The 19008-nt window shown below is 36.5% G+C and overlaps 1 protein-coding gene and 1 pseudogene across 1 annotated transcript; both read left to right on the top strand.

The window, feature by feature from the left end:
- Nucleotides 1-2279: 2279 nt before the first annotated feature.
- Nucleotides 2280-5235, top strand: LOC115959296 (receptor-like protein EIX2). The gene has a single exon (XM_031077644.1). The coding sequence runs from the start codon at nucleotides 2287-2289 to the stop codon at nucleotides 5164-5166; it is 2880 nt and encodes a 959-aa protein (XP_030933504.1). The 5' UTR covers nucleotides 2280-2286; the 3' UTR covers nucleotides 5167-5235.
- A 2309-nt stretch (nucleotides 5236-7544) lies between these two features.
- Nucleotides 7545-13203, top strand: LOC115959298 (annotated as a pseudogene).
- The last annotated feature ends 5805 nt before the right edge of the window (nucleotides 13204-19008 follow it).

Raw genomic sequence — 19008 nt, 5'->3', positions numbered from 1 at the left:
ACAAGCCTTCTATTTTATTTTATTTTTAATAAAATAAATAAATAAATAAAAGGTTTTGCCTCAGGGAAGGGAAAATGAGATACTCAAAACTAACATCGTTCATATTTTATCAAGCGCACTACCCATCAGTTGTGTTAGACAAAACAATAAACTTATTTTGTTTTTCTTTTTTGACAAAACAAAATAAGAACTTTTTTCCAAAAAAAAAATAATAATAATAAACACAACTTTTTATAGTGGAAGACTTAATTGGGAGACTAGCTTCTTCTTTTTTTCCCAAAACAAATACAATATTATTGACTTAAACAACATTTACATCCAAATTTAGACAATGAGACAGGAATGGTGGGATATCTTCCAGTTAGACCTACTTGCCATATACTAGTCTAGAGTACTTAGCCAAAAGATCACACACAGCACGCAAAAGATCAGCTTTGATTGATGTGTTGCTGAGAAAATGTTTATTGCATGTTATGAACTATATGAACATGGAAACAGGAATTGATTGCAATATTTGAATGTTTTCCAGTTGACAAATTTTAAATGCCGAAAGACAAGTTTTTACTTGCCAAGAAAACAAAAAACAAACAAAAGGGGCCAATAGACATATGAGAAATGATATGTCCACAACATCTTCACAACATTTTTACAATAAATCATAAGTGGCAGGTTGTTACTGGTTGTTATTGTTGAGGTAAAAAAGTAATTTTAGTATTAGGTTTAAATTTGAACCAATAACAACTAATCACCTGTGATTTGTTGTGAAAATATTGTAAAAATATTGTGGACGTAGCATTTCTCATAAACATATACATTTGATTTGATAATACACTAGCATTTCATGGGCAGACTGTTGCCCAAACCCAATGCAACTATTTTGTATTGCAAACTCTATCCTATGGTGTAATCGATAAATCAATTGGTGATAGTATTCCTTCGAGCTCCAGAATTAATTCAATACAACCTAATTTTTGTAATTTTAGTAATGATTATTTGCATACAAATAAAATATCATTAGAACTGTTATCGTCTTTTTTCTTTTCAAGAATCTAATTAAACTACACTCTATTATTATTAATAAGAAACTTAACATGCTTTATTTTTATTATGGGATTTGAACGTGTTATATTAATATAGGCATCTCAATGTATTTTCTAATATAAATCAAGTAAAATTTTATTCAAACACTTTGTCCAACTATTTTTGTGGACATTTCCCTGAAAACATAGAAAAATAATTATATAGTTCCAAATAATGGCATTTGGAATAACTTTGATTAATCATAACAATATCAAATTTTTCAAGCACCTAGAAGAAATAAATTAGAGTTTTTCTTTTTACTTTTGGGGGTGGATGGAGTTTTTTACTTGGGTTCACCATTTTCTTTTTCTTCCAAATTGGGAAGAAAAGATGAAAGAAAATGAGATTGATAAAAAAAGCGTATCAAATTACTTTACTTTTTCATCATTCTATTTTTAATAATAAGGATATAATAGTAATTTAATTTTAGCCTTTCTACTTTTCTATTCTCATTGCTAAACACATATAGTGAAAAAATAAAATAATTTTTTTATTCTCACACTTTTTGATTATCTTACTTTTTCATCCTCCAACTAAACAGAATTTTAATGCATGCACACTTTCAATTTTAATTCTCACAAGCAAAAGGGTGTATTAAATATGTTTATTTGTTATGTAAAAGTTTATTGAATACTATTTTGTAACTTTTGTGTGATTTTTTTTAAAATATTTTATAATTAGGAAAAGGAGGTTTTGAATCATTTATGTATGTATCAGTTAAAAAACATCAAAAAGTATTATTTGAGTTAAACATCAAAAAGATTTCATCATAATGTACTTTATTAGAAATCCCCAATTCATTTTAAATTAAAACAATATTGTCAATCTATTAACTAAAGTTTATGGCCCTGGCCCTTGAATGTGAAAGTGTTTTTTCTAGGAAAGACTACAAAGACACGGGAAATAATTGACCAATGAAATCTTCTGTCTAAAATTCGTTGCACATTTGGCAGGTAAGCAAATTGAAATGTGGCAGCCAAAAAAGGAAAAAACATATGTGGCCAGATCAAGATAAAGGCCCCACAAAATGGAGGGAGGGTCCTACTTGCAAGACTTCAGTCAATGCTTGTAGCGTAGACCACCGAATGCAAACAGAGTGTAAAATTTATTGTGTAAAACAAAATCAAACGGAGGTGCTCCTATAAATTACCATCCAATTAGTAACGTCTTCACAAAAAAACCCTTACTTCTCATAATAATCTGATAATGGTAATGGAGGGTTCCTTAGGATTCCTTTTCCTGGCTTTTCTAATTATTCCTCTTCCTACTAATTTCTTCATTTTCTGCACCGGACACTCTCACTCTCACTCTCACTCTCAGCTTCGTTGCATCGATACCGAGCGACACGCCCTTCTCACCTTCAAGCAAGACCTTATTGATCCATTAAATCGACTCTCCTCTTGGACTGTTGATGGGGATTGTTGTCACTGGCTTGGTGTTGTCTGCCACAACCTCACTGCTCACGTCCATCAACTCGATCTTACAAGCTCAATGTTTGGTGGTAAGCTAAATCCTTCTCTGCTTGATTTGAAGCATTTGAATTACTTTGACCTCAGCTTCAATTATTTCGAAGCTTCTCCTATTCCCTCATTTCTCGGTTCAATGAAGAGTTTAACATCTCTTAATCTCTCAAATGCGGGATTTGGGGGACTCATACCTCATCAACTTGGAAATCTCTCCAATTTGCTCTATCTTAATCTCAAACAAGATGCTAGATTTCCTGGTTCATATGTGAATAACCTTGAATGGCTTTCTGGTCTTTCTTTGCTACAACATCTCGATATGAGTTATGTTAATCTTAGCAAAGCCTCTGATTGGCTACAACTCACAAACACACTCCCTTCCTTGTTTGAGTTGCGGTTGTCATATTGCCAGCTTCCTTTCATTCCTCTTGTTGTTGATGTCCACAACATGACTTCTCTTAGGCACCTCGATCTATCTGGAAACAATTTCAACTCTTCAATTCCCAATTGGTTGGGTAATCTCTGTAACTTAAGGGAAATCAAATTGTCATCCAACAAATGGAGTCAAGAGATATCTGAAATCTTAGAAAGTTTATCAGGGTGTCTTTCAGATAGACTAGAGATCTTACACTTAAGTCATTCTCAACTTCATGGTCATTTGACGAATGAACTTGGGCTATTTAAAAATCTAGTCAAACTTTCTTTTCAGTATAATTCAATTTCAGGTCCAATTCCAATGTCTTTAGGAAATCTTTCATCTTTGACAAACTTGGACTTTTCACATAATCTGTTTAGCGGAACTCTATCTCTAAATTTTGGGCAATTAAAAAATCTAGTCAGACTTTCTTTTTGGCATAATTCAATCTCTGGTCCACTCCCACTGTCTTTAGGAAGTCTTTCATCTCTGACACACTTGGATCTTTCAAATAATCTATTTAACGGAACAGTTCCTCAAAATTTTGGGCAGCTTTCCAAGCTAGACACTTTGTATATTGATTCAAATATGTTGGAAGGTGTTGTGTCCAAATCTCATTTTTCCAATTTAACAAGATTGAGTGAATTTTATGCATTTGGAAACCGGTTGACTTTAAATGTAAGTCACGATTGGATTCCTCCTTTTCAACTAGAGTATTTAAGCTTGCGATCATGGAATTTAGGGCCAAAATTTCCTCCATGGCTTTATTCACAAAGGAATCTTCAGTATTTGGACATATCCAACACACAGATTTCAGATGTGATTCCTCCTTCAATTTGGAACTCGTCTTCTCAATTCAAATATCTAAATCTTTCCCACAATCAAATCAATGGTGAGATTCCAAACAATCCTTCAATTTTGTCTACTTCTTCAGTGATTGATTTAAGTTCAAACCAATTCAAAGGTTCATTGCCTCATATATCCTCTAGTGTGATTGTGCTAGATCTTTCTAACAATTCATTCTCCAAGTCAATTTCATCATTTTTGTGTTTCAAGACAAATGACTCCCAAAGCATAGGATATCTCAATCTTGAAAAAAATAATTTATCAGGAAAAATTCCTGATTGTTGGATGAAGTGGAATAGCTTGGTGGTCCTAAATTTGGCAAACAACAATTTTAGTGGCAGCTTTCCAGCATCCATTGGATCTTTGACACTTATTAAGTCTTTGCACCTATACAACAACAAATTCTCAGGAAATTTACCATCATCTCTGAGAAATTGTGAAAATTTGGTGACTTTTGATGTTGCTGAAAATGAGTTTGTTGGAAGCATACCTTCATGGATAGGACACAAATTTTCAAGCTTGATGATTCTCAACCTTCACTCAAATAATTTCCATGGTCAGATACCAAAAGAACTTTGTGCTCTTACTTCACTCCAAATCTTGGACCTTTCTTATAATAAGTTATCTGGAGCTATTCCTGGATGTGTAAAAAATTTTAGTGTCATGGCCACAAAAAATAATTCAAATCCTGAAATGAGTTTTTATCAAGCTGATGATTATTATGGTGAAATTGTCCCTCTTGAAAGCGAATGGCTTGTGATAAAGGGCAGAGCTTTTGAGTATAGCACCATTCTCTACCTAGTAAAATGTATAGACTTTTCCAAGAACAGTTTATCAGGAGAGATCCCTAAAGAAATAACCAGTCTTCAAGGATTACAATCATTGAATCTATCATATAATCTCTTGATTGGAAGTATTCCTGAGAATATAGGTGCTATGGGATCATTGGAATCAATTGATTTCTCCATGAACCAACTTTCTGGTCAAATTCCCTCAAGCATGTCAAGTTTGACATTTTTAAATCATTTGAACTTGTCAAATAATAATTTGACTGGGAAAATCCCTTTAAGCACTCAACTACAGAGCTTCAATGCATCAGGTTTTATTGGAAACAAACTTTGTGGACTACCACTTTCTAATAAATGTACTATTGATGATGTAAACCCTGACAAAGAAAACAAAGGGAGTAAACATAATGGTGGACTTGAAGTGGATTGGTTCTTTGTAAGCATGGCGCTCGGCGTTGTGGTTGGGTTTTGGGGTGTATGTGGCCCTTTACTATTGAACAAGCAATGGAGAATTATGTATTTTCAATTCCTAGATCACATGGGGTACAAGCTTAAGAGTCTTGTTTTGTTCTAAGTAAATGTAATAAGATTCTTAATATTTTGTGTAAATGTCATGTTTATCAATATTTTGATGATTTCTAGAGCATCTTTGTGTTGGTTAGTACTTATGTTATTAGTTAATTCACTCCATTAGCATATATGAATATGGTGTTACTTCCTATGAATGTCAATGTAATGCAATTTTGGAAAATCAAATTTTAGTCTGTAAAAGCAATTGATTCTTTAAAAGCAATGTAGTATACTATATCTTGAAATGATGCCCTGTTTGTGTTACTGTTACTCTTTTTTTTTTCTTTTTTTTTTTTGGGTGAGGATTATTTCTGTTACTTTAAGGGGGAATTTTGGCATCTTACTAGCTAAGTGTTCATTTGGCTATCCTGATAACTCTCTTTAGAATTTCCTACTGATCACTTTGTAAAGTCTCAACAAGATTGTGCATAACTAGACAACCTAATCATGTTTATAACAAATTCCAAGGGTATCAGTTGGATCCCTTCCAAACAGTTTCAGAGAAGGAATCCTAGGCTACAAAATAGTGGCTTTGTAAAGTCTACCATTCCCCTGCCAAATCTAGCCTTTGATGAGGAGATTTTTTTCTGATAATCTCGAAGTAATAGATGAAAACTACCTTGAATCTGGATTTTAAGGTTTTCAGCTTTTTTGTTTTTCTTGAAATGTTAATTAAATGTTCACAATATTTTGATAAAGTAGTAAGTCTAGTGCTATGCCTCTATCTACTCAGGTCTCCCAAATGACGGTTAATTTACTATACCTTTCTCCTAAACAACAAGAAGTCTCTCAGCAGTGCTTTCCTTGAGTTTTAGGATATTTAAAACTAGATGGTTCATTTTTTAAGAGTCATGGTTATGCTTGCAAAGGACCAATATTGAAAGGTACTGTAGGGGAATTTGAAAACTTAATTGGGATTGGCCATATGGAAGTTTTACACATTTTTGGTTCCCTATTTAGGTGGACAAAATCTCAAACATCATATTGAAGATGAACGTGAAACTTGCAATGTGCAAGTCAAGCTCAATAATGTCAGGTGGAATTCTTTCTCCCAATTGCAAGAATGTAGCATACATGAAAATTCTCATGCGTCGAGAAAATCAAACCATAAACAGTAGTCCACTTCTTTCTAAGGTGATATTTAAATGATCACTTTGGTTAATTACTAAAGAAAATGAATAAAAATATAAACATTATTTGTGAGCTAACCATCAGTGGCTGGTTTTGGCTAAAAACCTATTTAAACACACGCTTGTGTTGTTGCCTGCTATTAAACATGTAAAGGTTCCTTTGAATTCAATTCTTCCTTACTTATTACTTCATCAGATCTGTGTATTTCATAATTGTTGTGCTTCTCTTGCTATAGTTTTCTCTGTAATACCCTACAATTCAAGCCTATGCAAAGGAGCTCCAATTTGACTTTCAATGAGAAAGAAAAACAAGCCCTTCTAAGTTTCAAAGCTATTACAAGTCCTTCAAGTAGGCTCTTGTCTTTGTATGTTCAAGATTGCTGAAGATGGATTGGAATCTAACTTGACAACGTTGGTTGAAATCGGGTTGAACTCCACCTACGAATTAATATTCTGCTGATGAATATAGATTACCATTGGGTGGCAAGATTATTCCTTTTTTTTATAGGAGCTAGAACTACTAAAATAAATTGAGTTAATTATTCTACTGGTTACTTGGAGTTTAGAAATCTATCACAGCTTTACTTTATTAATCTACAGGAAAATGATCTTTATTTGAATAGTCTAGTTTTGGTTTCTCATCTTTCTTCCCTGCAATATTTTTACGCAAGTGGTGTCAACTTTCAAAGGGAAAAAGAAAAAAGCTTCAGGTAAATCAGCTTCCATTTATTTTAACATTATGGTCATCTCAATGCCAACTTCATAACATGCATTGGTCACTAAAAATGTCAATTTTCTATCCCTTGAAGAGCTTAATCTTTCTATGAATCTTTTTTTTTTCTTGAACCCTGGATATCTCCTTTGGAAACACCGTGAGGTGTCAATTGAGCTACAAAATTCTTGGCCAATCATTTCAGTGGCACAATAGCAATAAGTAATAAACTTTCATACCTGTCCTTAGACTCTAGTAATCTGCAATGCCAAGAGCCGTGTACCAAACTAAATCTTTGCAACCTTAAACACGTTTTTGTCCAGCTGTCAGTTGTTTGAGAAAATCCCAGATTCCTTAGGCCATTCTAGGAATCTTGCATATCTTTCTTTCTATATATGATAAGTTCTCTGTGGTCCCATCCTGAATATCTTGGAAAATTGTTAACCTTGTTGAAATTACATCTTCACACTCTATTGTCATGAATGTAAGCCCCAATGGGGCTTCTACTTTTGAACTCAATGCCATCATAGTGAGTCCACACTTCTTGCATGGTCACCAACACAGAAACCTTATGCAGTTAGACATCTCACAAATAGGAATTTTAGACAGTTCCAAACTGGTTCTAGAATTTGACCATGTACATTAAATTGATCAATCTCCCTGAGAACAAACTTGATGACAAATTGGCAATGTATCCAAGGAATTGCTAAATTCTGAACTTGCTGATTGAGCTCCAAATTTTTCAAAGGTCAGCTACAACAATCATATCCAAATGTTACAGTTTTGAATATTGCTTTTCTAGACCAAGATCCTCATCTTGTGCCAAAACGTTATTAGAAATTTGCCTGATAGTTCTTGACATATTAGATAAATCTCTATCAAGAGAACTTCATCATTGCCAGATGCATTGGCTATTTTTTACCCAATTAAACAGGGAACAATAACCTTTCAGGTGTGATTCACAATCACGAATCATTGGCTCCCTTATATAAGCTTGAACCCTTGTGCTTGAACAACAATAGCTCCTTCATAAATATACCTTTTTTATTGCAGAATTATACACATTGTGGGCTCCTTGATCTAGACTGGAATTATCCTTTGTTTATCTTTTTATGCTATAGATGTTGGGTTTTCTTGGTGGGTTGATAATTTGTTTAATTAGTGGGAAAAAGATTCAAGAAGAAATGGAAAATTTTAGATTTTGGGTCATTATCTCCCTGTTTCGTTACTCAGAAAACTAAGGAAACGTAAATGAAATGATAAAGTTATTCTTTACCATATGTTGGGGGTTAATTTTATTGAATTAGTGAAATGGTCAGCTCAGTATTTTAGACTCAGTTGGATGGAAGGTCGTTGCTATATTGGGTCTTGGGAAAGAATAAAGATTTGGAATTTGGAATTTGGAATTTCAATTCCTGTTATTTTCTTACGCTAAAAAAAATTGTTGTTTTGCTGGAAATAAAGTGATCTTTGGCCTAAATATGAGTGAAGTTTTCTGCTGATTTTGGTGGAATAGATTCCTTTCCTCTTAGTTGGGATACTGGGGTAGCTTACTTAGGTGAAGTAAAGGACGAAAGCATTAAGGTTTTGCATATGCTATTCTTGACATTCGTAATGTAACTTTGTTTTTGGGGTCCTTAAGAAGGGAACTGAAACAATGGGAAAATTGGCTTTGCTTGGATGCATTAGTGTAGTGGTTTTCCACTTCTTCAACAAAGAAGAGAGAGAGAACATGAAAATTACTTATGAGAATGCTGGGAAAACACGTATGCATGAGATGCTCTGGAATCAACCCTTTTCATGGAAATGTTGAGAGTTTTCCTTTTGCATAATTTCTATATTTGAGTTTCATGTAAAATGGATAATGCCTAAAATAGATTTCTTATGCCATTAAGCCATTTAATTTTCCCAATAATTCTAAGTTTTTGAGAGATAATATTCGCATGCACTCTTACATGTTTCTTTTAATATGATTTTTTTTTGCAGGTTGCATGGACTTCTTTGGTCCATGTTTATCAGAGGGCCAATGCAACTTTGGTTGCAGAAATTGTAACTGTTAACTTCTTATATTGATACTTATTTGGGCAAAAAGACTAGTTTAAGATAACAAATTAGAAGGCTATGTATTTGTTAAGTCATGGAGTCCCTGTGGAAGCTTTTATAATTGCTGGAGCCAGCACCCGTTACACTCATTGTGACAGCAGTAGCTGTAACATTTGGATCTGCATTTCGGGCTCTAAATTACGAGAAAGAAATGGAGCGAAACCGTGACTTGTCTGAGGCATCCATTACATTAGATAGGTCCCAAGCACTAATGATCCCAGTAATGAGCTCTTGCAGTTTGCTGTTGATGTTCTACCTGTTCTCTTCTGTCTCACAACTCCTTACTGCATTTACAGCCATTGCCTCTATTTCATATTTTCATCACTTTTCTTTTGTCTATCTCCACACGTTGCATATCTGAAGTCACAATTTGGTTTGACTGACCCATGTGTCACGCTGCTGCTCAAAGTCGTTCACATAAATTCAAGCTTTATTATTGCTGGCATGCATAGGTACTGTTGCAGCCTGGCTTGTTTCTGGCCACTGGATATTGAATAATTTATTGGGCATCTCCATATGTATTGCATTTGTGAGCCATGTGCGGCTTCCAAACATTAAAATATGTGCAATGCTGCACGTTTGTTTGTTTGTATATGACATATTCTGGGTGTTTTTCTCGGAGAGGTTTTTTGGGGCAAATGTCATGGTTTCAGTGGCAACACAACAAGCATCAAATCCTGTTCATGCAGTTGCTAATAGTTTGAGTCTACCTGGGTCACAATTGATAACAAAAAAGCTGGAGTTGCCTGTGAAGATAGTTTTTCCTAGGGATTTGTTGGGCGGAGCGGTTTTTGGAAGAAATGGTTCAGACTTCATGATGCTTGGTCTAGGTGACATGGTAGACATCCTGTTCTTTTAATTGATATTATATTACTTTAATTACTTTAATTTTTTGCCAAATTTGGGAGGTCTACTGTATTTGAGCCCTGTCACATTTTAATCAGTATCTTGTTGCAATTAATTTTTCTGCTGACTGTCATCATTGTATATGTGCTACCAAATAATATTGAAGCCCCCTCCTCCTATTCTATTGGGCAAGTTATACATTAGGGCATATCCATAAGTTTTAGTTTGTTATTCCAGAGAAAAAATTTCATTGTGGAAGATCCAGCCATGTGTTTATCACACTCTCTTGGTTAATTAAAAATTTGTGTCCTGATGTTAAAAAGTATTAAGTGATCTTGCATGTTTTAAAACTTCACCAAGCATTGATATTTGTTCTGTTGTTCTATGATTTGCTAGACGTGCTATGCCAAAATATTATGTTGTGTTCTTTGTTCTCTAAGTTCAGGTTGATATCATTGGGGTAGAATTCACTTATTTTTGTGTGTAGTAATGTATCACATCCTCTTATCTTTTAATTCGCTCTCTAGTTTGGTTGTTACTTCATGCAAACTACGTTGTTGGCACTGTTGACATTTTTTAGTCAGATGCAAGCTTGAATTTATACTCAGACACTCATGAAATTTGTTAAGCTTAGAGATCCAAGTGGATATTAATTATTTCGTATATGGATCCTTGATTTTTTTTTTTTTTTAACTGATGGACAGCATTTTTTTAATAAAAATTTACTCATAACATCATGATTTGAATTGCATAACCCACTTACCTGACAATTATTCACCTTATACTGCATAATTTGCTTTTGGCCTCATGCCCAGTAGATTATTATATATGGATCCCCTTTGAGCTAGCGTTGAGCTCATTTCTAGTGAGGTAGTCAGTTTGAGGTCACTTGACTGGTATTCAGCAAACTTGCAAATAGCTTAAACTCAGCTGGTTGAAGTTACCCAAACTCAATAACCTAACCTATTTTTGGACGAATGAAAATGTGGAAGAGCTGGATGTGATGTGCCAATGAAGGACATCAGTGAGTAATGCTTACTACTTAGGAGGAAAACAACTTCTTTTCAAGTATATACTTTGCATGTGACACAACAAAACTTTCATGATATATACATGCTTTTGAAAGATGTGAAAAACCCCAATGAAACCAGATGTTCTGGCTGGGAGATTCATTTCATAACTTCAATGTCCCTCAGTAGTGAGATTAAGTGCTTACAGCAGCTTGGGGATTGAGAATCTTCAAGCGACATCAATGGTTAGTCTTATCCTTTCTTGGGAAGAGGCCACAGAACACAAAAATATATCTTGATCTTGCCAAGGAGGGACAAAGAGAAATGAGAAAAGGTTTTCCATTGTCAAACTTAATTTTTTAAAACTCCTCTTCTGAGGAGCTTGTTAACAGAACATGGCCCATTGATAGGCATGGTGGATGTTAGGGTCCTAATTAGTTAAGGGCACTCTTTTAAATAAGATCTGCTCTAATGCATTTAATATTGTATGTACTCTTATCTAATTTGGTTTTGGTAATCAGCTTGCCTATTCCAAAACCGTCCTGAACCTGATCAAGTTTATCTATCTTTTCTTGAGTTATTTCAAGCCCCATGAAACATGCCTGTTCTGGTTGTGATGGGATCAGATAACCAAATAAAGCTGACAAATTGCTACCCCTATGGTGAAGCTATCACTGAATAGTGACAGTGTACCGCCCAACTATGATTATGCTTTCTAAATTCTCCTTGCATATATGTTGAAGTTACCATATGGAATGATTATATTGAACATCTTGTACAAAAGTGAAGATCAAAAGGCAAATGTTTTACCATTACAGTGGGCATGACATTGTTTAGTATCTATCATAATTCTTATGCCAAGAAAGAGACATGTTCATACCCATATTTTGCTTCATTTTTTTTTTGTTGAGAATTTCAAAGTGGTATTGCCTTTCTGTTTGAGCTAATTTTGCCTTCTGCTATATTTGCTAATTTTGTTTTGGTCATGTTCTTATGGCAGGCATTTCCTGCCACGCTTTTGGCTTTAGTCCTCAGCTTTGATCATCGGAAGATCAGAGATTCAGTAAATCTCTTAGACATAAATTCTTCAAAGGGGCACAAATACATATGGTATGCCCTTACTGGGTATGCCATTGGACTGGTAACTGCTTTAGCTGCTGGTGTTTTGACTCACTCACCTCAACCTGCACTTCTGTATCTGGTATTTTTCTTTTTCAATTTTCAATTTTTTGTATGTTGTTACTTATCAAAAAAAAAAATTTTGTATGATCTTTGTCAAGTTTGTTGATATCTTCTGCAAATGTTTACGCATGCAAATTCTTTTTGCTTTGTTCTTTTTAGCAGTTTATTGGTCTATTGTGTATATGACTCCATATAAAATTAACAAGTACAAACTTAAGTCAGCAACTTCTTTGGTCAGCTTTGTTGGTTCAGATGTTTGCGTCAATGAGATTTTTGGTGTCCATCATAGGCCTCTATGGGTGGTAAATGTTGGAAATGGATGTATATATCTGATCCATAAGATGTCTTCTCAATTTTATGACAATAAATACTGATATTTTGGTTTTAAACTCCTGCAATGTCTAATTGTATGCAATAATTAGCTTGTACATGTATCTTCCATCTCACAATGTGTGGGCCCCACAGCTGTGTGGGATTACATGATATGAGAGAGAGGATGTATATATCCAATTCATAAGATATCTTCTCGATTTATCACACTAAATACTGATATTTTGGTTTTAAACTCTGAAAAACAAAACCCTCCCCCCTTCCAGAAAAACAAAAACCAAAAACAAAACACACCACAGCACAACACATCTTGAGTAGCATGGTTACAACACAATACTAGTGGATTTGCCTTGTTCTCGATAGTACTCTAGTTTTATGTAAAGGAACCACTATTGCTCCTTTTTACCTCTTAACCTCTTCCATATTTTTGGTGAATGTAGGTACCTTCTACTCTAGGATCTCTTGGCTAAGAAAGGAGCTAATGGAGCTATGGGAAGGAAACATACCAAACCCAAATGAAAAAGCTCACCAAACAGAAGTTTGAGACATTTTATGATCCAATCCAACACGTCGCTGCTTGCAATGCCAATTGAAAGTTGTAGATTCACTTGATAGTTTTTGTTAAACTTAAATTGAAAATCAATCATGTTTATTTTGCCTTATCCAACATTTGGCAAGAGAGGTTTCCCTCTAATTGCCTAGCAATGATAATAGGGAAATTTCTGTTAGCCTTGTCGTACCCTACTTTGGGCTCTCTCGAGACGAGAGAATATCCATTACCATACTAAATCTGTGACATGAATGAGACCCAATTTGAGGGTGTTTTGTGGGAAAAAAGTTACACGGGCTCTTGGCACCAACAAGATTCTGGTAATCTTCTAGCTCTGAGGCATACATTGCATGTGTAATTGAAGACTACTGTAGCTCTCCCAGGCTTTTGAACTAAGAAGTGAGACAAATACACTTGTTGTAATGTGACATCTGAAACTGAAAAGTGTGGCAGCATTTTAATTTTTTTGTTTAGCTAAAAAGATAAGCAAGCTTCAATTTGTATAAGAGTAGTGTTGTGTTGGATTGAAATGGTCGGAATAATCTCTGTTTGGGATAGACACTAGAAAATGATATGAGCTCCAAGAATATGCATTTATAAAATGCAAAACATTATGGAAAATAATACTTCCCATTTTCTTCTCAAGTTCATTATTGAGCACAAGCAATCTCTGGTTACCAACAAAATGAAATGGAGGGATGATCAGTGTGACACTCACTATCCAGTCTCCAAACACTGAGCAAGCATAAGTGTGCGTTAGGGGTAGGATTAAAAATTAAAATTATTTCACTATTTAGCTTATTTTTGTTACTATTTATAGGTCTTATTACACTTTTTGGCACTATTTATAGACTCTACTGTACTATTTGAACTAACTTTTACTTTTATCTACAGTACTTTCAGCAATAATTTTTTAGTTTCAGCAAAATAAGCGGTATCCAAACACACTTTAAGACTCTTAGCACTAAACTTGCTCAAAAGCAAAAGTATTGGAGTAAAATTCTTGTTCTTCAAATATAACATATAAAAAATTCTAATAGCCATTACATTGAATAAAAAAACAGTTAATGGTAAAATGCATATATTTTATTAAACTTAAAATAATAATATGTTTTGTTTACTAGCTCAAATGGATAATACAATTGTATGTATAAAGTTTGTAAGTTCATTTTTATAAAATTTATTATAATTTCTAAAACAAAATTATATAATAACTTTAAAAAAAATAATTGATGGATAATATGACAATATTCTAGTCAAATAAAAAGGTTAAACATAAAATTATATATGGTTCTTTTGTCCTTTATAAAAATACACAATAGTGAAAGTTATGGACAAAATGAAATATATGTTTCCAATTGAAATAATATAATCCAAAATCCAAAGATAGAAAATTACAAGAATGGTAAATTTTCTTTGTTCTTATATTTTGATAGTTAGTTTTTTTTTATAATAAATCAATGGTTTCATGCACTTTATTTTAAGATCTAAGTGGCTAATTTAAATCTTCATATATATATATATATATATATTAGTAAAATAATAATTGTAGGGTCACGATTCGTGGCGGACCGTAACAGTGTCGGGTTCGCACGTAAAACGGCCCTAACAATATCATTTGTAGAGCGTGGGTTTGAAAGGTTAAGCCTTGATCGATAGGCGATGGGTTTTTCATGGCGTTCATACAAGGTTAAACGATCGTCACCCCTAGAGTACTTCTCCTAGAGGTGGGCTGGGAGGCTCTCGTTTTTGGCCATTTTTCCCAGCCCCTTCCCAAAGTTACTTAGTTTTCCTTTTATACTCGCCTGTGTCCATTATCCTTCATCCACGTGTAGGGTCAATCTTTCCAAGGCTGATACTTGTCCCATCAGTCCATCCCCCAAAGTCGTTGGGGGTGGTTGTAAGAGCCAAAGAATGCGGCCCAGTCGGGTTCAGAACATTAAATGACAATAACAGCAGCTTTCCCTGGATATTTTAGATCTTTCTTCCATGTTCCAGTCCTATACCGTTTTTACCCTTCCCTTTGGGGGTACTGTGGGTCTGCCGAGGACTGAACTACCCTTGGCGGTACCCAAAGGCTATTTCGTTGAACTTGGGCCATAATCCTCCTCGGCTTGGGCCTTTGGACTCTCCCTGGGTAGATGGGTCTGGCCCATAAATCATTTGTGCCCCACATTAGCCCCTCAAAACCCGGCTGTCCAACCTCTGGGCTGGACAGGGGGGTTTTGGTGACGCCAAACTTCTTCCTACGGCCCAATCCATTCGGCCTATTAAACATGCTGGCGGCTCCTCATATGCCCAAGAGGTGCACCAGTCTACGAGACAGTTTTTAATTTCGCGCTTGATGCGTTCTTATCGCTTGGGGTATCCAAAACGCGCTTTGAATGATCACTATTTACGAGACTACTTTAATTCGACGGTTTATTTTGATGGGGTGGAGAAACGGAACCGGCATGTTTGTGTTGACAGATCCCTTTGGAGATCTGAACCTATTAAATGCCTCCCGCTCCCCCCTCTATATAAGAAGGAAGAGAGGAGGTTAATGTTTTTATCAAGAATCCCTTTTCATCTCCCTGAGACTCTGAAATACTTAGCCTCCCCTAGGATTCGGTTTACCCACTGGTTTATACACTTAATCGTAAAACACTTTACCGTAACAATAAGGGATGCAAAAGCCCCACCCCTCCCAAAAACGCCACGTTCCGATAAAACTCATCATGGCTCGATCGGGACAAGGATGGCGAAGACTCAAAATCAATCTCATCCTTCTTTCAGTCAAAATCCGAAGCAGGGACTCGTCACGTCAAACTTTCGATGTGACTGAGTCGAGAACACCCAAGATCATTACCATCCGGCTCCTCACGAGCGTACCTAATATGGCACCGGCGTGTTAGGAGTCAGGGCTGAGGCAGAGGCTAAATGCTTCTGTTTCTCCCTCTTTTGCTCCCTGGTGCCCTCCCCCGCCCTCTCCTTATAGTCTTCCCAGCACCAGTTCCGACCTGGTGCTTTCTCTTCTCCCTCTTTTGCTCCTTTTCTTTCTTTTCATTTCTTCTCTCCTCTTCTCCTCCTTCTTTACTCATGTCTTCCATCTTCTTTATTCATCCCCTCCATCTTCGTCATTGATTTCTTCCTTACTATTTCCTTCTTCTTCATTCATTTTCTTTTTTAAAGTGAGTCCCTCTCTTAGTATGAGCAGCAATGAGGCGGAGATTGGAGAAACTTTGAAGACGAGTTTAAAAGACACTTGACAGTTTACTTTTCTGTACTACAGATGTAATGGTTGCTTAGGCAGTTCACATTTTGTATAGGCTCGTTTGAGCCCCTTTTTGTATGTTGTAGCAATTTTTCATATTAATAAAGATTGTTGTCTACCTTATTTCGCATATTATGTCTTTACGTTTTCATAAATTTGCAAGCACTGCTCGGCACAATGATATAGCATCTAAATCAATGACGACTAAAACCAAAATACTTGATAATAAATAGATATCGCCATAACTTTGATAGAAGTGCTTAGCACAATAAGGCCGACCCGTAAAAAATAGTACTTACCCGGAACTAGCCGAGGAGAGAACCGAAAGCTTGATGCCATGTGAGAAATAACCATCCGAGGACATATCACCTGCCAAATGAATAGCCCTCGTATACGACTGAATGCTGGTGCGTTCCACCACCTTCCTTACACCCTTATTGGCCTTAACCTTCTACGGCGTTTAAGCCGTGGACGAAGTGACTTGACGTTTTTATCAAGTAGCCCATCTTACTAAATTCAAACATTTTCTTATCTAAGTGTTTGGTTTCTCCATTGGCTTGGGTCCGAGGACCATACACGGCCTTGGTACTGTCCGACACTTGTAACTTTTATTTTTTTGTACTTGGTTCCCCCATAGGCTTGAGTCCGAGGACCATGCAATGCCTTGGTTCTGTCCCTGGGCCCCTGCGCTGAATCGGGCTTGGGCCGCGAATCTATTGGGCCCACAAATTAGGGGGTATTTTCGTAATTTTAGGTCACGCGGTATTTTTCGGGCGTCCCGGTGTTCGAGGTGCGCCTTCTCGAGACTCCTTTATCTTCAGGGCTGCAGACGATATTGGAAATCGTGCCAGAGACGTTTTGTCTGTAGCGTTCCTTGAGACGCTGAGTGAATTAAATGCCTTCACCTTATCTTTTAACATAAATAGGAGAGAAAGTTGCTCTATCCACACACAAATCCTTCAGATTCCTCCCTTAGTTCATCATGCTTGAGGCAGGGCTTGGGAAAAAGGAGCTCCCTCCGCCACAAAGGCGTCATGTCCCCCCGAGACTCAGAGTAGGGAGGTACGGGCCAAGGAGGTGCAAGTTCAAGGGAGCATTCCATTTCGTCATAGGGGAGAGAGTCTTTTTCCCTCTTTTAGTCAAAATCCGAAGCAGGTTCTGGTCATGCCAGTTTTTCGGTATGTCCAAAGAAGGAATTTCCACCATCAGCACTGTCTGCCTTGTAGCAGGCAAATTTTTGTGGGGGCTTCCCAACCTCAAGCTCCTAGCACCTTTTCCGTAGATGGTGTTAACCTGAGGTCAGGTTCTTTGGCTGCCTGAGTTATGGGCATGCAGAAGTGTCGATGAATAGTTTCCTTAGACAATAACTTGGCGCAGTAGCCAACCTCTCCTCTGAGCTGTCCCCACGGCCTTATCTCCACTCGCTTGTATTTTCCTTTACTGATGTAGTCAGCTTTAGTGTAAGCTTGTTTCAGCTTTTCATTGTACACTGTACTGTTCCTTTGTCTTAATAAAATCTGTGTCTATTTCTCCATACATATCTTTCTTCTCCGTAACAACTACTTTATGCATGAATATTAAATGCAAGCTTGCCCTTAAGGATATTCCAGGCAGAAAAAATGCTTTAACACAGGTTCCTACTAATTTAAACTCACAAATATTATCAAGTATAACAATGGTAACTTTCAATAAATTAAATTCTTGGAACTAACCGGGATAAGCGCTGAGTACTACGCGATGCATGCTAGACCAATGTCCGAGAACGATAATCTCTAAATAATTCGTCTGAAAGGGTAGCTAAGTAGCGAGGGACTTTGATTGTGCTTTTGGGTAATGAATTGCGTCGTACCGGATCAACCCCTTTGACACTAGGGACCCGAGGGCAGACCGTGGAATCCGTGCATTCAAGGTATTAACCCATTTGTGAACTAGGAGTCCTCCTCGGATGGATTTTGAGGTTTACGTGCCATAGTTTTTTTTTTTTTTTTTTTTTAATAGTTGGTTCCTCATCCAAGTAGTTGGTTTTCCCAGAGGCTTGAGTCCGAGGACTATGCAATGCCTTGGTTCTGTCCAAAAACCTAGTTTTCCACATCCAGGTAGTTGGTTTCCCACAGGCTTGAGTCCGAGGACTATGCAATGCCTTGGTTCTGTCCAAAACCTAGTTTTCCACATCCAGGTAGTTGGTTTTTCCCACAGGCTTGAGTCGAGGAACTAGCAATGCCTTGGTTTGTCCAACCACCTAGTTTTTCCAGACTCCAGGTAGTTGGTTTTCCCATAGGCTTGAGTCCGAGGACTATGCAATGCCTTGGTTCTGTCCAAAACCTAGTTTTCTACATCCAGGTAGTTGGCTTTCCCATAGGCTTGAGTCCGAGGACTATGCAATGCCTTGGTTCTGTCCAAAACCTAGTTTTCCACATCCAGGTAGTTGGCTTTCCCACAGGCTTGAGTCCGAGGACTATGCAATGCCTTGGTTCTGTCCAAAACCTAGTTTTCCACATCCAGGTAGTTGGTTTTCCCATAGGCTTGAGTCCGAGGACTATGCAATGCCTTGGTTCTGTCAAAACTAGTTTTCCACATCCAGGTAGTTGGTTTTCCCAGGCTTGAGTCCGAGGACTATGCAATGCCTTGGTTCTGTCCAAAACCTAGTTTTCCACATCCAGGTAGTTGGTTTTCCCATAGGCTTGAGTCCGAGGACTATGCAATGCCTTGGTTCTGTCCAAAACCTAGTTT

This window comes from Quercus lobata, chromosome 9 (assembly GCF_001633185.2).
Source record: "Quercus lobata isolate SW786 chromosome 9, ValleyOak3.0 Primary Assembly, whole genome shotgun sequence".
NCBI lineage: Eukaryota > Viridiplantae > Streptophyta > Magnoliopsida > Fagales > Fagaceae > Quercus > Quercus lobata.
Note: the sequence above shows the minus strand (reverse complement) of the source record. Positions and strands in the feature narration are given on the sequence as shown.